This window comes from Suricata suricatta, chromosome 12 (genome assembly GCF_006229205.1).
Source record: "Suricata suricatta isolate VVHF042 chromosome 12, meerkat_22Aug2017_6uvM2_HiC, whole genome shotgun sequence".
NCBI lineage: Eukaryota > Metazoa > Chordata > Mammalia > Carnivora > Herpestidae > Suricata > Suricata suricatta.
Window position 1 is genome coordinate 103,032,578 of NC_043711.1, and position 26,592 is coordinate 103,059,169.

Below are 26,592 nucleotides of genomic sequence, written 5' to 3' on the forward strand. Positions count from 1 at the left end.
GGAGTGCTCCGGTGCCGAGCAAGCTTGTGCCTCCTGCTTGCAGGGGCCTGGCCTCCGGGAGAGGCTCCCATGAGGCGCCTGCCCCCTGGCTGGGCTCTCAGTGGCGTGTTTGCCCCAGAGTCAGGGTCAGGAAGGGACCCCGAGAGTGAGGGGATCCCGCCGGCTGGCCCGGCCGCCCTCAAACCCACTGTGGTCTTTGACCTCCTGTCTCTTCTTCAGCTTCAAAGAGCGAAGTATTTTTTTACGTTTATTTATTTATTTTGAGAGAGAAAGGGAGAGAGAATCCCCAGCAGGTTCTGTGCTGTCCGTTCCGGGCCGGATGCTCCATCCCACTAACCGTGAGATCATGGCCTGAGCTGAAATCAAGAGGCAGATGCTCAATCGATGGAGCCTCCGGGGGCCCCAAGAGCAAAGTACTTAGATGCTCCCGTCCTCGTGGGAGCCCACAGGGGATTGCTCACAGCGGACGATCTGACTTGTGTGGAAGAGGAGAGGCCAGGGCCCAGCCCACGGGGTTCGGATGTCGAACGTTCTGACTCTTGGGTTTGGGGGGATGTCACTGCCGATAGAAATCTGGACTGTGTCCGTGTGGATGGGACAGAAGAGCCCCAAGGTCTGCGTTTTGCATGTATTTCCAGCAAACCTTCCTTCGGATCTTGGGGAGGGGGAGGGAAAATGGAAACAGACTTAAGACCCGGATATCCCCTATCACAGCAAATACGATCGCTGGTGAATGAAAAGTAAATAGAGAGGGGGGTTTGACTGCTGTCAGGAGAATAGAGGGGGGGGGCGCAGGGTCGGAGGGGGCCTCCCAGAAGAGCCGTCTGCCTCTCCTCAGCTCTGAGTGTCAGGCGGTTTTGTCTGATGGACGGACGGGCCATATGGAGCAGGCGGGGTCTGGCTCTGGCCCCCAGTGTGTGGTCTGCCAGCCTCCCTTGCAGATCACACCCTGTCATGCTGAGTGATTATGAACCGGGGACCAGGGTGCGTCCGACACACGGTCTGCTCCCTCAGCAGCCGAAACTGTGCTTTTAAGTGACACCACAGGTGCGCACGGGGTCCCCGCAGAGAGGAAGCAGGGTGAGCACCCGGAGAACACGACCCGGACCCAACCTGGCCGGGGTCCTGTCTGCACGGGGTCCCAGGGGGGGCCGGGAGGATAGGCTGGTTCTCAGAGTGAGCTGCGCGTGAGAGTCCCGGGGGGGCGGGGCTCTGAGGTCAGACGCCCCGGGGAAGGGCCCACACACCTGTGCTTCCGCCCCAGCTGCCTCCGGCTTTGGCCCCACCGAGGCTGAGAAGCAGAGAGAGCGGGGGAAGTGGGGCATTTCTTCCAGCCCCGGCGAGCCTCACGGTGGAAGGGACAAGGTGGGGGAGGCGCGGGCAGGTAGGAAGTGTGGAGGGGGCACTGCGTCTGCCAGAGCCTTGTATCGTCCCTGCACCCCCAACAACGTGAGACCCCCACCCTGGGAGCGGCTGGGTGACAAAGACACTTCTGAGCACCGCGGGAGCGCAGGGCATGGGTGGGGCAGTGTGCAGGGAGCCTGCTGGGCCTGGAGCGGAGGGGGGCATGTCAGGGTAGCAGGTGCCTCTGGGAGGCGGCCTGGGGTCAGGGGGCGGAGGGGGACTCTCCCCTGTGTGTACTGCATCTCCTGAGGGGCAGGGATGGCAGGCTCCTGGATGGGGTGTGGCACAGGTTCCTGGGGCGCCTACCGCCCTGCACTGGGGCTCGGGCCGTGCACTTGCTTAGAAGATGCCTTTTCCCATGGGGGGGTGACGTTAAGTCCTGGGAATGGGATGGCCAGCACTCTTCTGGGTCCCTTGGCAGGCATGTGAGTGCCCCCTCCCAGCTCTGGGTCGGGGGCTGAGCACTGAGCCTTCTCCCCTCCAATGGCTTCTGTCTAGCGTCAGCGTGGGGGCGAGTCCCCCTCCTGGGCTTGGGTGAAGGACTCAGAGGCCGCCACCTGCTCCCAGCCAGGTTGCTGGTCTGCAGCCAGAGCGCCCCCCTGTGGCCGAGCTGTACCCAGGGCTTCACACCCAGCAGGTACGTGGGTGGTGGGTAGCAGGTGACAGTGACCAAGTGGCCCAGAGAGGCCACCACGGGCTCATGTCACAGACCCCGCAGAGCTGCCTCAGACCTCACACGGGGCCTTCTTCAGTCAGGACCAAGCCACACACAGGCACACTCTGTGTCCGTCACCCGGGGGTCTGCCCACAGAGAGCGGGCAGCATGACGTGTGGGCCAGTCCCCGGGCGGGGCCTGCAGGAGAGCGCCCTGGGGTCCCCAGGAGATGGGCCTGGGTCCCTTTCCGACTGTGTGGCTTTCTGAGGTCGTCCAACCCACCCCCTCCTTGTTTCTGCAAGTCTGCTGATCTGCGGGGTGTGGGGAGGGGGCGGTGACCTTCCCCCACTGTCGTCCCTGCGTTGGCCCCACCCCTCCGACTTCTCAGGGACTGGTGAGGTTCAGGGGCATCCCGGCCCCCGCCACCTCGTCCCTAGCCCACGGGAGCCTGCACATTTCTCCCGAGTGACTTCCCTCCGTCCGTCCGCATGTGTGCCCTGGGCGTTTGCTTCAATACCTGACTGAATCTCTGGGCCACCACTGGGTGGAAGGAAGAGCCACTCATGTTCAGTGACCTGAGAGACACGTGCTTTCCTTTCTTGGGGGGGGGGGCGGGCAGCGACAAATCAGTGTGTCTGGCTTCTACGTGGCGGGAAGCCGGGGACAGCGTGTGCGTGTTTGCTGCCTGTTCCCCGTCGCTGTGGCTGCCTCGTGTATCACAGGTGGCCCACTGTGCGCCCCTCCACAGCCCCCAGGCGAGAGCGGGCCGGGAGGGAGGGCTGGCCGAGCAGCAAGGCACAGGGGACAAGCCACCCCCCCGGTCCCCGGCGTTTCTAGGCAACAGCCCAACCAGCAGCGCTATTTTGGGAACTGCAACCCTTCATTGAGTGTGATTATGAACCGGAGCTCTGAGCACAGCCCGGAAAGGTCCTACAAGTCCGCTGGGCTGGGGGCGCAGGGGGAGGACCCCTGAGTCCGCATGTTTGAGGTGAGCAGAGCCTTGGCCGGCCCGGGCTGCAGGCCTCTGGGCCGTACAACCGTGGAGTTCTGACCGCTTGATTGTAGTTGTGATGACTGGGGGAGGGTCATCGGTTCACACTCTTTCTAAGGAGGGGTGTCCGGCTCCGTCAGCGGCGGCGCAGCCTCCCCTGCGGAGCCTGTGGTCTAGCAGCGTCGGTGCTGGGTCTCCGGCAGGGCACACCTTCCGCGAAGTGCTGGCTGTCCTCCACGCCCTGCCACCAAGGACCAAGTAAGCTAGTGGCAGAGACCGTCACCACCATGTGTCAAGTACGCGTCCGCCAGCCCGGAACAGCGTCCGAGAGCCTACAGTTCTGCACTCGAGCTTCCTGCCGTTGCCTGCCCCCGGGCGTGCGCTCCTGGCTGGCGTCTGGTCTTGGCCTGCGCTCGGGCGGGCCGGCAAACCATCGCTGCAAGTGTGCGTCAGGCCGGGCCCAGGACCCGTCTCTGCAAGGCCTCTGGGCTGGGTGTGGTGTGTAAACTTAAAGGGCTTTTGTAAAAGTTAGAAACTATATATGCAGCACAGGCCATGAGACCCACAGAGTCTGAAAGATCAGCCGTCTCCTCTTTTGGGAGAGGCTGCTGGCCCCTCGTCTAGGACCTCTGGGCAGGCGACCTGGCTGCATAGATGAGACCCCAGCCACAGATCTCTGGACTTCCGGCCTCTCTGCCCCTCCCTGGGGAGAGGGCTGTGCAGCTGGGGGACCCGATGGGCAGAGGCTTCGACTGTCCCTTTGGGGTCACGTGCGTGTGCCAGGCCCAAGTCCTGGGTCTAGCGAGGGGCCTGCTGACGTGCCTGTGGCCCTCGTGGCCACGTGGGCACGAGGGCCCCGGCCTTCAGCCTTCCCCGTCAGACCTCATCAGCGGCAGGAACGGTGCTCGCGAGCGCACGTGAAGTGTCTCCTCCTTGCCAGGCGCATTGTGTCGATGGACGGATTCAATCCCAGGCGATGGCACGAACCGGATAGCGATGCTGTCCCGTCTCAGAGGCGAGGGAGCTGATGCCCAGAGACGTCTGCTGTGGGATGGGGAGCAGGGGTAGGCTGGCCTTCTGCCTCTTGTCCAGCCGGGGTACTTTGGGGGTGACAGGGACGTTGGTGGAGGACACAAGGGCAGCAGGTGGGGAGTGAGAGTGGCCGAGGCCGAAGGAGCCTGACCCTGGGATCAGCCTTGCACCCCACGCCCCACGGTGATGGCGGCAGGTGTCCCGAGCCAGGCTGGCGTCTCTACCATGTGGTCTCCCAACGGAGGGACATTTACTGGTCACGCTGTTGCTCTGCTCGCTGGTGACCTCCCTGAACTAGCTGTGACACCTGAGGGGCCGTGCAGATGTTCATTGCGTCCGGCTACGGGCTGCGTCTCAGAGGGGGTGCGGTGATCAGCTGGCTGTGCCCCAGCCTGGGCCTGCCCTCTGGTGGCCACGCGACTGGACCAGTCACACACCTGGGCACGAAGCCCCTCGTTTTCAAAGGCCAGCGCCTCCACGTCCAGCAGCCCAGCCCCACCCAAGGGGAGACGCTGGATCCGTTTTCCAGCCCTACGGGGGGCCTGGGGTCATTTTTTCAAATAAAAATTTTAAGTGTATTTATTTTGAGAGAGAAAAAAAATGAGTGGGAGAGTGGCACAGAGAGGGAAAGAGAGAATCCCAAGCAGGCTCAGCACCATCAGCACGGAGTCCGATGTGGGGCTTGAACCCATGAACTGCAAGATCGTGACCTGAGCTGAAATCAAGAGTCAGATGCTTAACTGACTGAGCTGTCCAGGTGCCCCAAGCCTGGGGTTATTTTTCTGAGAAGGCCACCTGTCTGGATGTAGGGACCCCTGCTGTGCCCCCTCAGTGCTGGGCCTACAGTGTCTCGGAGTGTGAGCTGCCCACGGACGAGGCCCGACTTGTTTGTTCCCACCTCCCTGGGTGGGTCCAGTCCCAGATGGGCTGTGGGGGACTGAGAAGGTTTGCGTACCAGGGACCCGATAGGGCAATGGCCGGTGGGGACACGGATTGGTTACCAGTAGCCGTGACAATGTCCTGTGGTAGACACCTACGGCACATCAGGGCATACGGCAGCCCGGGCCTGTGGTCCTGTCTGGGCCGGCCTCTGCTCAGGGTGCGCTGTCTGCCACTCGGCCTGGCCCGCTGCCCCGTGTGGCCTGGCAGTGGCTTGGCTGCAGGAGCGCACCAGCAGTTTTGAAAGCACCGCTGCATCAAACCTGCCGAGGCCCCCAGGAGCTCGCTGCGGGGCGGAGGCCAGCGTGGGAGCAGGGGAGGGGCCCCACGGGGGTGCGGATGCGGGTGGAGGGAGGCTTCCCTGAGCTCCCCGTGGGACAGAGCCCGGATGTGGAGAGGGCCTCCGGGGGGCAGGTGGGGAAGCGCAGTAGGGGCCCTGCCGTCGGCCCGGATGCCGCCTCTCCCAGGAAGGCACCTCGCGCGGTGATGAACACGCATAGGCTCCACTGACAGCCGCGTTTCCTTACAGATGCTGAGAACAAAGCGTGCAGTCCTGACGGGGGCCCCCGAGCTGCACAGAGCGAGCCGTCCACCCCCAAGCAGGAGATGCTGGTGTCCGAAGAAGCCCAGCCAGGGAGCCCGCCGGCCGCCGGGACAGCCCCGTCTTCCCTGGACGCGCCGCTGCCCTCGGACCCCCCTTCTGACGATGCAGGTACCGGCTGTAAGCATGTAGGCCTGCATGGCTGCCAAGCTGGCCGTCGGCCCGGGTGGGCCCTGAGGTCCCTGGCTCCGGCCTGGGCGGCAGCCCTGGGACAGTCCTGTCCTTGGAGGCACGGCCGTGCTCCGGCTCCAGGCCCTCCCATACTCTGCCGCCTGGTTGGGTGTAAACTCGCCGGAGTGTTTTTCTCTGCTGTCCCTTCCCGAGCCCTAGGACATCTTTACGTGCCTTTGGGAACTTCTGAGCAGGAAAATTCTCTCCAAGGGAGCGTCTTTGTTGACCCCAAGACAGTAGGGCGGGATGGGGTGGAGGGAGCTTCCTGGTGGCCCACATCCTCAGTGGGTGGCTGTGTCCCCCACAGAGAGTGAGCCCAGTGCCCGCCCACGGCGGTGCGGGTGCCCGATGCCGTGTTCCGTGTGCGCAGGGCCCTCCTCACCGCCTCACCGAGGGGCGTGCTCGAAGCCTCCCTTCCCGCCTCTGTTACGTGGGAAACACGTTCTCAGTTGGTGTTTGAATCACCCCATCCCGCCCTACTGTCTTGGGGTCAACAACGGCGGGGGCCGCGGTGGGGGCGGTTTTCATTGACCAGACAGGTGCCGCCGTGGACGGGCAGGGAGGAAGGGAAGCCGGAGAGGAAGGCAAACACAGGCCCACCGAGGAGCCGTGGTGCCTGGAAGCGTCTGCCCCCTCTTCCGACCCGTCAGCGTTTTTACCGGAATATTCAGGGAGTTCGCCGTCAGGCCAGGAGCTTCTCCCCTCCCAAAATTACAGGCTGTAAATACGTGCGGTGCCGTGTGGGGGTTGGGAGCTGAACCGTCTCTACAAGCGTGGCAGGTGGGAAATCCAGGCCGTGTGGACGCGGCTGCTGTGGGTTTGGAGCCAGGAGGGCCTCTGTTCTCTGCTGCCAAACCAGGCTCACGCCTAGGCTTCCCGTTGCCGCCCCGGTCCACGTTGGCAGGCACCTGCTAAGAGGCGTGCCTGCCCTCCCGGGGGTGGCCGTGCCTCCCAGTTGTACCCCAGCTTGAAGATGTGATAGGCGTTTGGGGTCTGCAGGGCTGTGGCCCTTGGACAGCCCTGCCTCTCCTGCAGAGACCCTCCCAGCAGAGGCCTGTGTCCCCGTGGCCCCAGGCCTCAGACCTCAGACTTCCATCAAAGCCGTGGTTGGCCTGACCCCACCTGAGCCCTGGCCTAGGCCTCTGGGTCTCCCCAGTGCGAGGTTGCTGCACCCAGCCCCCTACGGGTGCCTGGCCCTTCTCCTTGGCAGGTTCTTTCTGCCGCTCAGCTCTGCCTGCTCGGTTGAGGACCCTGCTAACCTTGGGCACTTGCTTTCTCTACATTCTTTTTCTGGGGATGGATTCCTGGGAGCACAGTCGGTTTGTTGGGGCCACAGATTCGTGTTAAGGACTTGCTCCTGGATGGGATGAGCTGTCTGGTCCTAACGGCGAACGTACGTGGGTCTCGTCTGCCAGAACGGTGGGGGAAGGAGTCTGGGGGCCAGGGCAGCCTCGCGATGGACAGGCGTTGGTCAGGGACAGCGCAAGGAAAAGAGCATCCTGGATGGGGAAGGACATTTGCAAAGACAGAGAACAGGGTCCACAAACTTTCTCTGCACGGGGCCAGTTAACTGCGGTTGCCTTTGTGGAGCCAGAAGGTTCCTGGTGAAACCACTCGCTGCCTCTGAGCAGCCCGCAGCAGCCGCAGAAGCACCCCTGCGCCGGGCACCAGCAAACCTTACGTATAAAAGCAGCCCCCGGGCTGGAGTCTGGGGCTGTGGTCGGCCACGGAGCAGGACAGACCAGGGGACTTCTGCAGAGCTGAAGGTCTGCACATGTGGCCAGAGCCAGGGTTCGAGGGAGAGTGAGGGGCTGGGGAGCCCTGGGGGGGCAGGGGTGGAGGTTCAGCCAGAGGGGGTTTGCACTGTGGGAGGAGCTCCGGGCTGCAGGGCGGGCCAGGCCTGGGGAGTGAGACCACTGTCCCTGCACAGTGTGGGGCCCCCGAGATGCAGCCTCGCCCCTCGGCTGGACTCCTTGTTCCTGCCCCTGGCGTGGGTCCTGGGTCCCCCAAGTTGGGTCCTGGCTCGCTGGGGTGGGTCCTGTGCCCCTGGGGTGGGTCCTGTGTTCCCCAGAAGAGGAGTTTCCAGAGGTGGCACCTGGCAAGTAACTAGAGACCATGTTAACAGCGAGGTTTATTTTCATCAGCACAGGTGGAGCGGTTTCTCACCCAGGGTGGTGATAGCAGTTTTCTTCTAATAAACCAGCTGAAACGAAAAGTGTGAGTTCACGTAAAAGAAAACACAGCAAACCAAAGTATAGGCACACAGGGGGAAGTCCAGACTCTCTAAAGGACACTGGGTGTGTGCCCAATGCTGTTCTGAGCACATACGTTAGCTTGTTTTAGCTGAAATGCCGCTAGGATTTTAGCGCTTCCGTTGCCTTTTCCCTCAGGATGAAATGGAGATACCCAAGGTCTCTAGCTCACCCAGGGATACAGAATTAGGGAATTCAGAGCCACGTGATTGCCAGGCCAACCTGGATCTGAGACGGGCCTCACCTCCTCGCTGAGCTGTGTGACTGTGAATAAGTCACTCAACCTCTCTGAGCCTGTGTCCTCAACTATCAGTGAGGACAATGCCGCACCACATCGCAGGGTTGCTGCATCCAGATGACCCGCAGGAGTCCCCTATTCAGCCCAGATGCACCCTGAGCGCTCGGGGAAGCGTTTGCTCCTGGCCACAGTTGTGTTTGTCATCACAGAAAAGCAACTTCTGGGGAGTGTGGCCTCAACACAGGGTCCGGCTGCCCACGGGCGTCCCAGCGGCCCTGCCTCGTTCAGCTCGTGGGTTTGGGGTGGTGGGTCCTCCTGGCTTTGCCTTTGAGGGGGCGCTGCCACCAGGGACCTGGAGTCCTGCACCAGCAGCGCAGGTCTGCGTGGAGAGCCCTGGCCTTGAGCCCAGCCCTGCAGCGAGGGGCGGATTACAGTCTAGCAGAGCTGAGACCCTCTGCTGAAGTCACTGCAAGTCAGCACTGAAAAATTCAGAGCTTTCACGAAAACCTTCAACGTTGGGGTCCCCTGGGCCTCTGTTCCCATGCAGCCACAGCCCCCGGGGGCTGCCAAGGGGCCGCCTCCTTGGAGGGGCCGCCTGTCCGCTCCTGCCCGGCCCCTTGTGTGCAGGCGAAGAGCCGGGTCCCCGGAGCCCGCCCTGTGCTGCCAAGGGGCTGACCCGCCCCGGGCACGTTATCGTCAGGTGGAGGTGGCGGTCTCCCCTGTCCGCGGCCTCGCTCTCTGCGGTTTCAGTCCCCAGCGTCCGCTGCCGTCTGGACGCAGATGCCCCTCCTCCCGACACGTCGTCGTCCCGGGCCCTCACCCTTCCTTTGTTTCAGCTCCCCCCGTGGGTTTTATCAGGTCCCATCACAAGTGCAGCACAAGGAGGCGTCCTGAGAGAGAGGGCAAACGAGAGAGCTGGAGACCACGTAACGTTTATTACAGATGACGGCGTGTTCTTACACCTGTTGGGCCTTAACGACTCCTTGCTAATCTCTTCCTGCGCCCACTCTGTGAATCGCACGTTATCAGAGGCGTGTGCAGAGGAAGAAACCCACTGCCCTCTGGGTTCGGCTCTCGGCGTGGTTTCCAGCGTCCGCGGGGGTGGGGCTGCGGTAGTTAAGGCGTGAGTGTCCGGGGGGAGGGGGAGCACGATGGGGCCCGGGTCTGCAGGGCCTGGTGCAGCGCTGGGGGAGGCCGGCTGACATCAGACTCTGCTCAGCTCTTAGGCTTGTCCCCGCGCCCCGCCCCTCCACACCGCGGGAGACCCGTGCGTGTGGGCCCGACCCTCTGGGCTGCGATCAGTGACAGAGGAAGCTGGATTCTGGACGGCCATGACGTCTGGGGAGCGCTCGAGCCTGCACCCGGGTCTCTTCTTGACCCCAGAAGTTCATGGAAATGTCCAGGGGCCCAGAATGGGACCCCCTGGGGACGTGCGTGCTGGTCACTGTGTCCTGGCAGGTTAGCTGCTTTCTCTCGGAAAGCAGACTTCCTGCGAATGGGGCTGGGGGATGGGGCGAGGGAGGGGCCGTGTCCACCTGTGACGAGAAGCTCCCGGCTGCAGGGATGTCACTCGTTGGTGAGGTGGCAACACCTGAGGGGGGGCTGCTGCTTCCCTGTGCCCTGCCGCTGTGTGTGTGGAGGGGGCGGTGGGGGTCCCAGTGCCACGGGGCTCTTAGGAAAAGGATGCTGTCAAAGATCCTGGCCATTGTTGTTTCTGGGTTTTTTGTGTGTGTGTTTGTGTTTTTTTGACCCTCAGTTTGAGTTTGGTGATTTGGGTTGACTTTGGACCCTTGTATTTGGGGTGATTTTGTTTTTCCTGGTTTCATTTGGACGGTGTAGTGCTATACCAGTGGCCTAGCATTCCCTAAGAAGCCCAGAAGGATCTGTTTTACCTTTACTTGGGACAGGTGGCTGTCCAGTGCTCCTGCTCTGACTTACTCAAGAACACATGAATTAAAAATGAAAGTGGCACTCAGTAAACCTGTACTATGTTTACTGTGTTTTCTTTTTCTTGTTTTAATTTTTTTAATGTTTTATTTATTTTTGAAAGAGAGACAGCATGAGCAGGGGAGGGGCAGAGAGAGGGAGACACAGAACCGGAAGCAGGCTCCAGGCTCCGAGCTGTCAGCACAGAGCCTGACGCGGGGCTCGAACCCACAAATGTGAGATCTGACCTGAGCCGAAGCCGGAGGTTTAACCGACTGAGCCACCCAGGCGCTCCCTTTTTTTTTTTTTTTTTAAGTTTTTTGAGAGACAGAGACAGCGTGAGCAGGGGAGGGTCAGAGAGAGAGGGAGACACAGAATCTGAAGCAGGCTCCAGGCTCTGAGCTGTCAGCACGGCCCGACACGGGGCTCGAACCCAAGAACTACGAGATCATGACCCGAGCCGAAGCCGGATGCTCAACCGACTGGGCCCCCTGGGCGCCCCTCGCTGTTTTCTTCACAGCCCCATTTGTTCAGACGAGAAGGCAGAGGCCCGGAGAGACTGCTGCCTATCTCAGGCCGCGGAGCCCATGAGTGTCAAGCTGGGGTTTGATCCCCGGATGTGCTTTTAGCCATGATACTCGACAGGGCGCCTGGGTGGCTCCATCGGTTAAGCCTCCGACTCTTGATTTTGGCTCAGGTCATGATCTCACAGTTTGTGCGTTTGAGCCCCACATCGGACTCTGCTGGTGGCGTAGAGCCTGCTTGGGACTCTCTCTCTCTGTCCTTCCTCTGCGTGTGCTCTCTGTCTCTCAAAATAAACTTAAAAAACAAACCCATAATACTCTACAATCCAAACTAGAGGTGCTTCTGGAATGCTCTGGAATGTGGGCTGTTTGTGAAGGAAGGAGGGATGGTGAGGGGCAGGCTGCAAGGGTGGGACCCAGCTGCCCCCCTGTCTGTGTGGCATGCTCGTGTGCTGGCGCCGGAAACTCAGACGCCAAGCCGAGTCCACCCCTCCCTGACTGCTAGGGGCGCTTCGGCGCTGCTCAGAGCCCAGGCTAGTCCTGCCCCTGGGACTCAGCCGGCTGCCTTGCCCTTGGCCAGCTGGTCCAGCGGAGACATGCCGGGTGTTTCGGGTCCCATGAAACTGCACACAGCAGCTGCCCCCCAGCCCCACCAGGACCCTCCTGTCTCACTGGTCACTCTTGGTCTTGGAAGGTCTCCAGGGGGTGGTAACTGGGCTCAAAGCATGCCCACCACCTGGGCAGTTTCCAAGCCCAAAGGGCAAAGAACTTTTTCTCTTGTTACATAAGCACCTACATAATATTCTAGAGTTTGCCACTTGTCCTGCAAAGCCTAAAAAATTTACTCTCTGTCCCTGTGCATGGAAAAAAGGACTCTGTGGTTGAGTTTCAGTTGTGTCTGTTCCTCAGCTATGCCCAGCGCTGTGGTTTCTGCAGTGACATGGGGGGCTTGGCTGGGAGTTCAGTTGGTGAGAAGTGACCTCTGCTGGCCAGGGGAGCCCAGGAACAGTCCCCAAGCAAGGATCTCAAACATGGGGAAACATGGGAAACTGACATTGCCTTCTCCATCTTTTTTTCTGACCTAGCATTAAGACTTTAATGGATGTTCATGTTTTAATTTCAATAAGATTCCAAACTGTAATGGTAGCTGCACACTCATGGGACCTTCAGAGGAAGATCTAGGCTACAAGATCTTAGAGCCTCCCTTGCTCAGCCTGTTGGAGCCCCATACAGGTCAGGGACATAGAGGTCAGTATGTGACGGGCATGGATGAGTTTTGTGGGAAGATGCTGGAGGGGATTTTGGTGAGACCCGCTGGTGTGTTGAGTCCTAGGGCTCTCAGAACAGAGGTGGGGGACCCACATTCCACCTTGGGCTGGTGGGGAGGGGGGACCTCTATGCAGCCGGCAGAAGCTTGCCCTGCAACCTCCGGTGGAGGGGGTATGAGCTGGGACCACTGACGCCCAGGAGTCCAGAGCGGTCCTCACCAGTGTTACCAATTAGCTTCATGGCTATTTCAATTAATGAACAGTAAATGAAATAAAAAAATCCCGCTTCCCAGTCACACTGGCCACTTGTCAGTTGCTCATTGGCCACCCCTGGCTGGTGACTGAAATGGACAGGGAGGAAATGTTTCCAGTGTCTCAGACACTCGTACTGGGCAGCACTGGGCATGCGTGCATCCACTTCAGGCACCGGCAGGGAAGTTTTCCTGTTTGAATTGCCAGCCCTCTAGAGGTTGCTGCACCAACGGATACTCTGAGCTGCAGAACCCTTTGTAGACAAAGTTTACAAAACCCCTGATTCAGAGAGTGGATTTGGGGCAGGACAGGAAGGAGCCTGGAGGCCATTGCTGAGGTTTAAGTAGAGATAGGGAAGCTTTTATAGGGAGGACAAGTGGATGTTGCTGAGAAATATTTTGGAAGAAAAGCACACAGGGTTTACCTGTGGATTACATATGGGGGGCAAGGTAGTGGGTGTCCAGTCTAGCTCACAGCCCATGAGCTGTGTAGGAAGCCTGGGTGAGGGCGGGGATCTGTCTGGTTGAGTGCCATGTCTGTGGCTCCTAGGAAGGTGCCCAAACCCCATAATTGTTCAAGGACCTTTGTAAGATGGGTTGAGAGGTGAATGCATCTGAAGGAAGGGGAAAGCTGGGGAGGGCTTACCCTTGGGAAATCATGAGATGGGTTTGAGAATGTTTTGTTTTGCCTTTCTGACCTCCAGATGGAGATGTCACAGTGGGTGATAATGTATGAGTCTGGAGCTAGGAGGGAAGGTCAGGGGTCGACAGAAAGAAGGGACGGATTCTGAAGCCGGAGGACTAGATGGGAAATTAGATGAGAGAATTGGAGCTGTGGACTGAATAATGGGTCCTGGACTGAGGGCTGGGTCTTCCTGGGCACCCCCGGTGGAGCCTGCAGGCGGCTGAGCATGTGTGGCCAGTGTGACAGGAGGGACCTGGGGAACAGGTGCCTGAAGCCAAAGAGGAACATGATGGAGAGATTCTGAGGACAGCTGAGACAGATCAAGTGGCCCTGTCCCAGCCAACGTAGGCGTGGGGACCCTGACCTGGACTCCCTGGTCTTCCTATTAACCCTTCCCCTGGCAGCCCAGCTACGGGAACCTGTGAGTCCAGGTCATATGCTGCCCACCTTGTCCAGACCCCTGGGACTCAGAGGGAGAAACTGTCTTGTCCACGTTTGCACATGGCAGGGCCCAGGCTTGTGCCGCAAGAGTGTCACGGCCACGGATTCAGCCACAGACAATGAGAGAACAGAAATGGTAACAACCTAGGATCCATGGGATGCACATCGTCTGCTTCTAGAATTTCCGTGGAAATTCTCAAAGGGCAGGATTCAGGCCAGCACTGTGTTTTCAGCACCACAGACAGCGCCTGGCCGCTTAGGGCCTCCGGAACCTTTCCTGAGGATGGAGGAGCCCTGGGTGGGGACTCTGGGCGCAGCTCTGCCAGGCTGTTCCCGGGGGTGTTTGTATCTTCCTCCTCGGCGGGTTGTAAAACATGAGCCGCAGCCATGCCAGCAGGCATCTTGCACCAGGCTGGGTACCTGGGGCGTGCTCTGAGAGGGCAGGGTGTGCTGGGGTCCCCACGTGGGGATGGGGGCCCACCTCTCTGGTCCCCGCATGGGGACCCACCTCTCTGGTATCAGGGAGGAAGGAAGATGGGGTTGTGCTGGGGTCAGGCAGCTAACAGCAGCACCCCCACCCCTGACGGCCTCAGTTTCCCCTGGAGGTGAGGCCACGTGGGAGCAGGGAGGTGAGAAACTGGAGGCAGGTTGGAGGCAGAGCTGGGGGCCCTGACAGTGGCCGTCCTGAGGTGGCCATCACGGGGCTTCTGTGTCACCGTCTGTCTCCTGCAGCGCCAGGCGGGGTGGGAAGTGGAGGGCAGAGGCCTCACCAAGGAGCTAAATGAAAGTGAGGCAGAGGACGTGGTGGGGGTGGGATGGGTGGTGGCTGCTGGTCAGTGGGACTTGAGCTGGATGAAGGCAGAGGTGAAAAGGCTTCCTGGATGGGGAGAAAACGGAGGCGGGGTGGACGGGCGTCAGGGTGGTGCTCAGGGGGCAGCAGGAAGGAGAGGGGACAGGGGTGCTGCTTGGACTTCCCACCTGCTAACCACTCCTTGGAGCTACATGCCAGGGGCCAGTGGTGCTAAACCAGACTGTAAAGTCAGTGGCTGCTTTGAAGTTCTGCAGGTGCCAGACACACACGTCATTGTTTCCTCCTGTTTAAACCTTGCGGCAAGCCTGGGAGGGGCTCTGGGTGTTCGTCAGATCTCACAGGTGGGTAAATGGGGGCACTGGAGTGTGGGTAACTTACCTGGATCACAGTGCGGAGGCCGCTGGAGCCAGGTGTGTCTCATTCAGAGCTTCTGATTGTGGCCACCCCCAGGTCAGGTGGGAACAAGAACGCAGGCCCCAACTGTTGGCTGAGAAAAGGAACAGAATTACTCATGCTCTTGAACTCTTCCCTCACCCCTGTCCTGCCATAGTTCTATTGACTTCTAAACTCACAGGAACTCAGGTCTGTGTGGGGAACAGCCCCTCTGTGCCTGCTCCTGCCAATGGTCCCACCCTGCCCGAGCTGCCTTCCTGTCCTCGCTCACGTCCACCCCCACCAGAGGAAGCATGGCTTCTGACCTCTCTGTTTTACCTTTGAACCAGCCAAGATGCCGTCAGCGTCCAGAGGCGAAGAAGCGGACGCCGCCGGCAGCCTCCCGCCCGCCACGGACGAGCCTCCTCAAGCCTTAGCTGGGTCTGACTCCCTGGACAGCCCTCCCGGAGCCCTGGAGAGATCCGTGGGTCAGCTCCCCAGCCCCCCGCTCTTGCCCACCCCACCGCCCAAGGCAGGCTGCAAACCTACAAAAAATGTCACAGGTGGGTCCGCATGCATCTCTCTCTCCCTCCATTCACACATCCCTGCCTCCGACCAGTCGTGAGGGGCGCCTGCTTCGGGATGGTTCTCAGCCTTTGCTTTTGCAATCTGGGCTCTGGGCGAGCAGAGCTGGAGGCAGGAGGGCTGGCTGCTCTTAGCAATGAGCTGCGGCTGTCACGGGCAGACCACTGGGCTCCCTCAAGCCAGTGAGGCAGTCTGTTAGCAGCAAAGGAATCTTCCAGAACCTGAGTGCAAAAGGTGTCGCCATCCCCCAGGATGGGGACTTGGGATGTTCAGGTGTCTATCTCATATTCTCTCCCCCTACTCCCTTCCCCTTCCTCCCCATCCTTTCCTACTCTGTCCCTACTTCTCCCTGATGGCTCAGTCTCTCTCATGGCCTCTGCTATGACCTCTTTCCCGTGAGCTCTATCCTGAAAGGCAGAGACAGGGATAAGCACTGGACCGTAGGGTGGCGATCAGAGACGGGAGCATGGCTGGCCAGAGGCCCCAAAAGGCATCTGCTCCTCCAGCTTTGGCCGCACTGGCTGGATAATCCCAGGAAGCTGAGACCTTTACTTTCAGAGTCTGGGTATTTCTTGTCCGGTCACTGCTGAAAACAGGAGACACTGCTGGTCTCAGGGGAAAAAGCAGACCCTTCGGTGTGAGGTGACTATTTTGAAAAGGAAATCCTTGCCGAGGGCAGCGGGCATGAAGCGGACGTGGACAGTGGACCGGGACAGACCTGCTGGGAGCCCCTGACCACCACTCACAGTCTGCTCCTTCCTGCTTGTGGGGCCACAAGGAGGCCCAGGGATGCACCGCCCATTCCCACTGCCAGGCCAGCACCTTGAGGACACGGAGGCTTGGGACTCCATCAACGTCTCCCAGGTCTCACAGCTAATGGAGACTTGAACCCAGTTCTGGGCCTGAGGCTGGTGACCCCCATACCGCTCCTCCTGCCTCCCCGAGCCTCCCCTGGTCAGGGCCTGTGTGTCTCTGTCCCTCCTTCAGGGCCACCTTGCCGTGGGGCACTTACCACGTACTCACCTTGCACAGTGGTCTGAATGCTGCCCCTTAAAATCCACACCCACCCGGAAGCTCAGAGCTGTGGTCTTTGGAAGAGGGTCTGCACTGATGTAATTAGATCAGGGTCAAGGTGAAATCATCCTGGCATGGGAGGGGCCCTAAATCCAATGAGCGTATCCTTATAAGAGACACAAAAGGACACATGAGATGATGTGGAGACGAAGACAGAGATTGAAGCAGCCGTTTGCACACCCAGCGATGCTGGCAGAGCTGGGGGCTGCCTGGCGTCTTTCAGCCCTCAGGATCCAGTGCTGACGCCTTGAGTCCAGACTTGTGGCCTCCTGGACTGTGAGAGAATGAAGTCCTGTTGTCAGCCACCCAGTTTGTGAGGTTCTGTGGCAACAACCCAGGACACCACCAAAGCCCAGTGCTGGCATGCAGCAGGCGCTTAGCGAGTGCATGCAGCTGAGACTGTGAGGAAGCAAATGGATGACCTGAGCCCCGCCTGCCCGTTCCTGCCTCCCTGGCGTGAGTCTGAGCCTGTGGTCTTCCCGGGATGTGGCCACACAGATAAGAGTCAAAGCTTTGAGGCAGAATCACGCTGTTGCATCTTGTTGCTGTCTTGTGAGAATTTTCTTTTCCATCTGTGGAGACCTGAAACGCTTGGAAGTCCGTCTATGAGGCACCGCCCACCATGTTTTCTTCTGGTGCGTGTATAATTGGTTCTGGACCCTTGAAAACTCAGTCGCCCCACCACGTCCTGTCTCCGTGGTGCTGGGGAGAGAGCAGACCTCGGGCCGCATGACGTTTCCTCTGCTTGTTCCCACAGCTGGAAATCTGGATTTCCAGGGCCTGGTGCTCCGGGACCCTCCCCTCCCTTTGGAGGAACTCTGGAACATCCGGGGGATTAATCCAGGGAACTGGGTCAGGAGCCGGAGGGCCCGGGAGGGGGGTTTCAGCCTGTCTCCTTGTAACAACTGAGACCGCATTTTGGTGACTCCCTTTTCTTTTTTGTTCTCCCTTTTTCCTTCTCTTTTGGGGGAAATGTTTGCTTCAGTGCATGGGCACTAGGTGGCAGCAGAGGAGGAGAAAGGCCCCTGGCCTGTGCTTACCCGGGACCCGGGGGAAAGTGTGCATGTGACAGGTTTCTGCACCCCCCTGCCCCCCCCCGCAGAGGTCAGGCAATTGTCTTCCCCTCCCCCCAACCCAGCCCCACTCACAGGCTTGCTTTGCTGGGTCTGCGTGGTGTTCAGGTTTTTATTAACAGGTTGCCAATAGCTTAAACATTAAAATCTATTTAAGCACTAAATGTTAATATGTGAAAAACATGTCCTTTCACCTGTAATCCCAATTTCTGGCTTTTCTTGAAAAGCCTTCATATCTGCCCCCTCCCACCCGCCCCCGGGTCACAGCAGCCCCATAAAGGGGCTCCCGCAGCCTCTGCCAACCACACTCGGGATCCTGCCACCAAGTTCCAATCCCAGCCCCTGTCGTGCTCTGGAGGCACAATCTGGGGGTGGCTTCTGAGCCTCCGTTTCTCATCTGAGAAAGGGGAGTGCTAAGAGGTGCCCTGGGCAGCCGGACGAGGCGCAGTGCTCTGCAGAGCAGCAAGTGGGGGCCCTCGTTCCGTGTACCCGTGATTGACAGCGTGTGGCCAGCCTGCTAGGCTCCGAGCTGAGTGAGCGCAGGCCAGCCGCGTCCCTCAGTTTCCCCATCTGTACAGCAGGACCGGTGATGCCTTCCCAGCAGGTGTGGGGTGAGGACTCCAGGCATCTGAGCACTACCGGCGGGGGGTGAGCCGGCAGAGTGTAGAGAATTGGGGGTGGGCCTGGGGGCCACACTCGGGTGGCGCCCCCACCCTGCTCTGCCCACATCCGGCCACATGGTGCGTGGCTGGCACCGTCTCACCCTTGGACATTGGCTCAGATGGTCCCTCCGCTGAGAAGCCTCGCCTGACCTCCGCGGCCCCGCCCACCTGCTCCCCTGCTCTGCTCAGCCCACCTGCCGGCTCTCCCTGCAATTTTCCAGTTGGCTTTCTGTCTGCCCTTCCTCTCTTGGTTCCGCCTGGCAGCCTAGAGGCCCATCGAGGGCAAGGCCTGGGCTGTGTGTGTACCTGGCCCCGTCCACGATGACAGTGTTTGTAAACACAGCTAAGGGACGTGTCTCAGTGACCCCAAGCTTTCCTTCTGGTCTTCCTTTTATTGACGCTGTCCACGTTCTAGGATTGCACTGGAACGGCTTTGTTTTTTACGGAGTGGTTTAGAGATCTGTGTGTGTGTGTGGGTCTCTCTGTGTCTCTGTCTCACTCGCTGTCTTCCTGCTGAGGCCGAAAAGGAGGCTTGTGTCTGTCTAGCTGGAGCCCGCCCCAGTCTATCTGGGCACGAGTCTGTGTATAAACGCGTAACAGGTGCCAGGCACCAATCCAGCTGCCGGGCTCCTGTGGGTTTCACCAGGGAGCTGTTGGCCCATTTTACAGATAAGAAGGCTGAGCCTTCGAGACTTTAGGGGACTTGCCCTTGCGGGGGGGGGAGTCTTACAGCTGGAGGCCAGACTTGTGTCTTGACCAAACCCACACCTTCTGCTGCTCCTGGCCCCTGCCGCCCTCTGGGACTTGGGGTGCACATCCCGGAAGTATCTGTTAGGAGAGAGAGAAGCCTCACCTTCTCTGGTTGGGCTTGAGCAAGTCTGTTCTGAATCTTCAAAACCATTTCATATAAATGAATGTCCTCTGCACACGTGTAGAGTGACAGGCCTGAGGATGCAGCGGGAATAAAGGGAGACACAGGCCCTGCCCAGAGTCACAAAGACAGGTGGGAAGGGCAGACCCGATGAGGTAATTCATTCCAAGTGGGAGGAAAGGGGCGTCAGGCTTTCTGTGCCTGAGACCTTGCAGGGGGTGCATCGGCACCGATGTCTGTAGCTCCCTCCCAGGCTTGGGGCCAGGGGGTCCCGTGGATGGAACTGGACAGAGGTGAGCCCTGGATCTGGCTCTGGGGACAGGGGACCAGGCACAGCTTCTGGAACAGGATGTCAGGGTCCCCTGCTGGGGATTGGGGGGCAGCACCCTCCGCTCTTGGGCTCATGTCTTTCTGCCGAGTCCTTCCTCCCTGCTCCCAGAGTCTTCATTCCTCTTGGTCCCTCTTGTGCTCCAGGCCAGCCTGCACTCTTCCAAGCCTCTGGCGGGAAGAGCACTGACCCTCCCCTCCGAGGACAGCTCTCCACGCCCACGGGGTCTCCACACCTCGCCACTGTCCACCGGCCACTGCCTCCCAGCCGCGTCATTGAGGAGCTGCACAGGGCGCTGGCCACCAAGCATCGCCAGGACAGGTGAGCCGCGCTGGTCAGGAGACCCGTGTACCTGGATCTCCAGCCAGGCCAGCCTCGTGTCGTGCGCCTGGACCGGGCTCCATGCACGGCTCTCACTGTCTTGAAATTCTTAAGTTTGAGACAAGAGCACTGCCTTTTCACTTTGCCACGGGCTCCAGTCTTGGCTACCACATTCTGGGAGAGGACGTTCAGGGAGTGGACGCCGGGGGAGCCTGGCCACAAAGCCCCTGATTTTCCCCGGGAGGATCCCAGTTAGGGTGGGAGCACCGTGGCAGAAAGGTAGCTGTCCAGCCTCTGCAGACTTTGCGTTTCCATTCGGCAGTAGTACACGTAAGTCTGTTCCTGAAGCTTGCACACTTATTTTTCATCTCCTGCATCTGCAGGCTGTGAAGGAGAGGCAAACGGAAGGCAAAGCAGATAGGCAATGGGACACGCGTGTGGCTTGGCGGAAACACCGCACATGTCCGTTCTCGGGAAGTCCTGGCTCCGAGGGCACTCAGCGTGGCAGACTTTATCGCAGGCCCGCCACGGGCATGGACGCGAGGCGGGTGTGCCCTCTGGGGCTGCGCATCCTGTGATTCAGCTCAGAAGCGGGAAGCTGCGTGTACTTGGGGAATTTGCAGTGTTGGCAGAAGCCCCAGGTCGGTGCTGCAGGGCCCCTGGGTGGGGCGGGCAGCGTATAACCACACTCTTCCGCTTCAGTTTTCAAGGACGGGATGGCAAAGCGTCCCCGAAGAAGCGGGTGGACGTCCGCCTGTCGAGAACGTCCAGCGTGGAGCGGGCCAAGGAGAGGGAGGAGGCTTGGAGCTTTGACGGCGTCTCCGAGAGCAAGCGGACGGCGGCCAAGGGCTCGGAGGAGAACAAGGAGAACTTGATCGTGAACTCCGAACTCAAGGATGACCTGCTGGTGTATCAGGACGAAGAGGCGCTGAATGACTCCATCATCTCTGGTGAGGAGAGGCCCTGCAGGGCGGGGTCGGCGGGGCCCGTTTGCGGCGGCGCTTCTGCCCCTGCGAGGAGGAGGGGTGGGGGCCGAGGAAGGGAGACGCACCCCCGAGGACGAGCAGGGCTGTGCGGCAGGGCGTAGGAGATGCAGACGGAACCTGTATTCTTTTTGGTAACTGCATATTGATTTTCGTGTGTTTTTGAAAACACATAAAAGAGGCTCAACCAGTAACTTCGAGAACGTCACTGCTTAGAACACGTGGCAGAAAGCCGTGCAGGCGGAGCTCCGCCATCCAGGGCTGGGAACCTACAGTGAAAAATGCTACCAGGGAAGCGAAATGAGGTGGAAGAGGGAGGTGGAGGGGGACGGGGCCCAGCGGCCATCCCGGACATGGCACCCGTGTGACCACACCTGCTTGTGCGGGAACGCAGGCTCAAAGGCCTCATGTCTGTCCTCACAGCGTGCTCCGGTACAGCGACTGCTCCGTCCTACCCTGGGGACACAGGCACAGGGAGGCAGGGTGTCGTGGCCGCCCCTCTGGGGAAGGTAGAGGGTGTGCAGGCCAGGCCAGGAAGCAGAGGGAGGGTCACCTGTGGGCCCTGCAGGCTGTGTTGAGTGACCACCACTTGGAGGGGGGTCAGTGCTGAAGGCCTCTGAAGACGGGTGACTGTTCTCACATGAATGGTTTTGTTCTCCCCGGAAGCGTCTCTGATGAAGGTCGCTGCCGCGGGCAGAGCTCTGGGTGGAGGCACCAGGGACCCAGCCCGGCAAGCTGCCTCTTCCTTGGGTTTTGGGTGGAAAATGGGGAAGGAGCTGGCATTGACCGTGGTCCTGGCTGGTACTGAAGGGATGGGGGCAGAGGGCATCATGACCAGGGGGACTGGGAGCTCGGGATTAGACGGCAGCCCTGGCTGTCACCCCTTCCTGTCCCCTCGCCTACTTGGGAGCCTTTCTTACCCTGGTCGGCGAAGCTGGGGAGAGGTGGACTTTGGAGCCAGTCTCCGGCCACAGGGCTCTGGACACGTCCGAGGAGCCTAGAGCCTTTCCCGGGCCTGGCTCCTCTTCCTTAAACACCTGCCAGCCTCCGGCAGGACGGGGTCACACGGGAGACACCGGAGAACGGCTGGCGAGAGCAGACAACCTAGGCTCCGTCTCCGTGGCCACCTCACTTCCTCCTCTTGGCCCCGTGTCCTGTCCTTCTCTCCCGTCCCAGTACTAACCAGGGCCCACCCCGCTTAGCGTTCAGGTTCAGACAAGACAGAGTGTTCAGGTGACATGGCCGCAGACACACCCTCTCCTCTTCTTACTCGGAAGCTAGTCGGTGGGTTTAGAGCGCATCTGGGTCATTGATCTGGGTCATTGTTCTTGAGCTCGATTTGACCTCCTTAATTATAGCCACAAACACAAATCGCCTCTTTTTCCAAATAAGGTCGGATTCACGGGTACAGCGGACATCTATCTTCCGGGGTCACCGTTCCCCCCCCTTCCAGTAGCTCCTCAAGTTACAACACAGTCCTTACTGAGTCACCCCACGCCCTGCCCTGGGGCAGGGCCACCACCTGCCTCAGACGGGACCCGCCCCTGCGGTCCTGGGGTGGGGGTGGGGGGCAGCTCTGCCTGCCTCTATTTCCTCATCGATTCCCTCAAATGCCCTCTTCATCGGCTCTGAGGACAACATCGTGAACTTGCCTTCATCTCTCAGATGCAGTGGAATTTTTCACTCTTACCTCAGCTATCTATTACCTGGTTCCCCACAAATCTACCAGTTGTCGGATTATTGGTGATAAACGTGTGTGTGAGCACCGTCTGTAAGAGGGGCGGAGCCAGTGTCCCTTAGCACATAGTGGGCGCCCTGGTCCACACAGTGCCTGGTCCTAAGAGCAGGGAGAGGGCCGTCCCCTCCTCCACGGGCACCAGTGGTCCCGCCTCCTGGTCGGGCCTCTTACTCAACCCTAAGGACGTCCTGGTGTGGGCTGTGCGAGCCATCAGGAACATCTGGAGACCCTGGTCTTCTGCAAATTCGGCCTCTGGGTGCTCATCTCCGGTACAGAATCCGGGCCTCCGAAGCCTGGAAATCCCGTGTAGAAAATGGGTTCTTTCCTCGTACACATTCTTATGTGTGTCCATAATTCCCTCAAACTTATGAACCTCTCAACTGAAGTACTCGGAGGGTAAAAAATCCTAATTTGGTTCTAGACAAAGTCGAGAAATGTTACTTTTAGGGAGAACATTATGGTAGGAAAGACGCATGAAGGTGGTTTGCTTTGCTTCATAGGAGAACAGGGCAAGGATCTGTTATTTGCTTCTCTCAGGTTCGAGCCCTGCGCCCGAGGTTGGTAGGTTGTTTGTCGGTCTCTGTGGTGCTGAGGCCGAAAAGCACCAAGAAGTAGATTCGTCACTTGTTAATCACAAAAAAATGCGATGTTATTTATCTATTTACTGTGCTGTTGACGGAACCTTTGAGGCACTGTCCTGTCTCCCGTGAGCTGTCCACGGATGTGTCCACCCGAATTCTCTAACAAGGTGCCATCACACGCACAGACGTTAGAATTTCACTTCGAGCAGGTGGGGACCCCACCAAGGCAGGTTGCTGCCTCGTGAATGAGCTCGAAGAGTGGGTGACTGTCCCGCTTGGTTGAGCTGTAGTGGAAACGGTCTCTGCTGTCCTGAGTCTGACAGCTGGACTTGCGTGCAGGGCACAGTCCGTGGCTTGGTCAGCACGGAGAGGTCGTGACAGACTGCGTGATTCTGCCTCATGCTTCCTGCCAGGCTGCGGCGTGCACACATGAGACGCTCACAAGTGTGTGCAGCTGGTGCTGGGTGAAAACAGGACACCGGAGCATTCTCTGGATTGCAAAGATGAATTTTTAAGATTTAAATCTTTTAATATTTTAAATGTTTTTTATTTTTTGAGAGAGAGAGCATGAGCTGGAGGGGGGCGGGGACAGAGGATCCCAAATGGGCTCCGTGCTGGCAGGCTGTCGGCACAGAGCCCGATGCGGGGCTTGAACTCACAGACCTCGAGATCACGACCTGAACCGACGTCGGATGCTTAACCGACCCAGCCACCAGGTGCCCCAAGATTTAATTTTTAAGAGCAGCTTTAGAGTCGCAAGAAAATTAGGAGAAAGTTACAGAGACTTCCACGTTTCACCCCCTCCGCCCCCTCCCCCACCCTGCGTAGCCTCCCCGTGACCAGCCTCACTCCCCAGACTGGTGTGTTTGTTACAACAGATAGACCCACACTGACCCCTCGTCACCCAAAGTGTTCACTCTCGGCATTTAGACAAATGTGTGGTGACTGGTGTCTCTCATAATAGTGTCATTCAGAGAATTTTCACTTCTCCAAAAATCCCCCGTGCTCCCCTTTTCATCCCTCCCCACCACCCCTGCTGCGCACTACCGATCCGTTTATTATCTCCATAGTTGAACCTCTCAAGAGTGTCCTAGAGTTGGAATCATATGATGTGTAGCCTTTTCAGGCTGGCTGCTTTCACTTAGTGACGTGCATCTAAGTTCCCCCCTTGCCTCTTCACGGCTTGGTAGCTCCTATCTTTTCAGTGCTAAATAATCTTCCATCGTCTAGTGCTAAATAATCTTCCATCGTCTGGCCGCCCAGTCTACCCAGTCACCTGCTGAAGGACGTCTTGGTTCCTTACACATTTTGGCAATTACGAAGTAAGCTGCTCTAAGAAGCCATATGCGGTTATTTTGTGTGGACACCAGCTTTCACCTCCTTTGGGTGAACACCCAAGAGTGAGATGGCTGGACCCATGTGGGAAGACTACGTTTAGATTAGTAAGAACCTGACAAAACATGTTCCCAAGTCCCTGCGCCACGTCGCATTCCCACAGGCAGCGAATGAGGGCTCCGGCGGCCCCACGTCCTTGCCGGCATCCGGAGGCGTCAGGGTTCCAGATCTGGGCCATCCTAAGAGGTGTGCGGTGCTGTTGCGTTGTTTTGGTTTGCATTTCCCTGATGCCCGATGGTGTGGAGCGACTTTCCATATGCCCACTTGCCACCTGCACATCTCCTTTGATGGGGGGGCAAGGGTTTGGACCCATTTCTTAGTCGGGTTGTTTTCTTACCATTGGGTTTAGGGGTTTCTTTATATTTTGGATGGCAGTCCCTTATCAGATTAATGTTTGAAAATGTTTTCTCTCAGTCTGTGGCTTGTCTTATCCTCTTGACATTGTCTTTCATAGAGTAGCAGTTTTAAATTTTAATGGAGTCTAGCTTGTCCGTTAATTCTGCCGTGGATCATGCTTTGGGGAGTGGATCTGAGTAAACATCGTCATCCTCAAGATCGCTTAGGTTTTCGTACATTATGCTCCAGGAGTTTTATACTTAGGAGTTCTACATTTAGGTCTGTGATTCAGTTAGTGGATGTTGTGAGGTGTGTATCGAGGTTCATTCTTCTGCGTGGGCTGTCCAGTTCCAGCTAATTTGCTACTTAAGATTAATTTAGAATTCTAATGTTTCATTTAAATTTAGCATGTTTAATAGTTAACAATTTAAATAATTGTTCCTAATATATTGTTGAGGATTTTTGCACCTGTGTGTATGAGAGATCTTGGTCCGTAGTGGTTTTTCTCTTATAAAATCTTTGGTTTTGGTTTTAGGGAAATGCTGGCCTCGTAGAATGAGTTAGCCTACTGTCCTCTGCCTCTGTTCTCTGCAAGAGATTGTAGGGAATTGGCGTAATATCTTCCTTAAAAGCTAAGTAGAATTCACCAGTGAACCTGTCTCAGCCTGGCCCTTTCTGTTTGGAAGGTTATTAGTTATTGACTCAGTTTCTTTAATGAATATAAGCCTGCGCAGGGGCGCCTGGGTGGCTCAGTTGGTTAAGTGTCTGACTCTTGACTTCAGCTCAGGTCATGATCTCATGGTTTGTGAGTTCAAGCCGCACATGAGACTCTGCACTGACAGCATCGAGCCTGCTTAGGATAGCGCCTCCTCCTCTCTCTGCCCCTTCTCTGCTTGCTCTCTCTTTCTCAAAATAATTAAGAATAAATATAAACCTGTTTAGATCATCTATTTGTTCTTGTGATTTTGAGCAGATTGTCTTTGAAGGAATTGTTCCATTTCATGGAGGTCATGCAGTTGTCCGTGGTATTGCTCCTTGTGACGTCCAGGGGGTCTCTACAAATGCCCCTTCTTTCATTTCTGATATTAGCAATTTGTGGCCTCTCTTTTTTTCTTAGGTATCTTGGTCAATTTTATTGACCTTTTCAAAGAACCAGCTTTTGGTTTCATTGATTTTCCTCTGTTGATTTGCTGTTTGGATCATCCCTGATTTCTGCTCTAATTCTCATCTCTCTCCTCCTGCTTACTCTGGATTTAATTTGCTTGTCTGTTTCTAGTTTCCTAAGGTGGGCATTTAGGTTATTGATTTTATATCTTTCTTCTTTTCCAATTCATGCTGCATTCAGTGCTATAAATTTTCCTTTAAGCTCTGCTTGTACTGCATCTCACAAATTTTGATAAGTTGGGTTTTCATTTTCATTTTGTTCAAAATATTTTAAAATTTCTCTTGAGATTTCTTCTTTGGTGCCTGTGTGGTTTTGAAGCATGTTGTTAAACCCCCATTGGTATTGGGGTTTCCAGGTGCCTTTCCGTAACTGGTTACTGGTTTAATTGCACTGTGGTCTGAGAGCAGCATTATATGATTTGTATTCTTTTATATCTGTTGATGGGGGCGTTTTATGGCCCAGAATGCAGTGTGTCTTGGTGAATGTTCCATGTGAGCAGGAGAACAATGTATATCCTACTCTTGTTGGGTGAAGTCGTCTCTGGGTGTCACTTACACCAGTTGGTCGATGGTGCTGTGGAGTTCAACTGTATCCTTGCTGATTTTCCATTCCTGGATCTGCCCACTTCCGAGAGGGGTGTTGGAGTCTCTGTTATGATTGTGTGTTCATCTATGCCTCCTTATGATTCCGTTTTTTCTTGTGTGGTTTGACATGTTAGGTGTGTAGTTAAGAACTGTTATGTGTTGAGAATTGACCCCCTTTGGGGCGCCTGCGTGGTCAGTTAAGTGTCCAATTTCAGCTCAGGTGATGATCCTGCAGTTTGTGAGTTCAGGCCCCATGTCTGGCTCTGTGCTGACAGCTCGGAGCCTGCAGCCTGCTTCGGATCCTGTGTCGTCCTCTCTCTCTGCCCTTCCTCCAC

General features: G+C 57.8%; 1 protein-coding gene across 1 annotated transcript in view; it reads left to right on the forward strand.

The window, feature by feature from the left end:
- The window catches only part of PHACTR3 (phosphatase and actin regulator 3), a 198,889-nt gene that overhangs the window by 110,891 nt on the left and 61,406 nt on the right, over positions 1-26,592 (forward strand). The window contains exons 3-9 of the mRNA XM_029917984.1: positions 44-145; positions 1,265-1,384; positions 3,303-3,494; positions 5,551-5,733; positions 14,912-15,124; positions 19,301-19,475; positions 20,178-20,425. Coding sequence (XP_029773844.1) covers positions 44-145; positions 1,265-1,384; positions 3,303-3,494; positions 5,551-5,733; positions 14,912-15,124; positions 19,301-19,475; positions 20,178-20,425 — 1,233 coding nt within the window. The remainder of the gene's footprint in view (positions 1-43; positions 146-1,264; positions 1,385-3,302; positions 3,495-5,550; positions 5,734-14,911; positions 15,125-19,300; positions 19,476-20,177; positions 20,426-26,592) is intronic.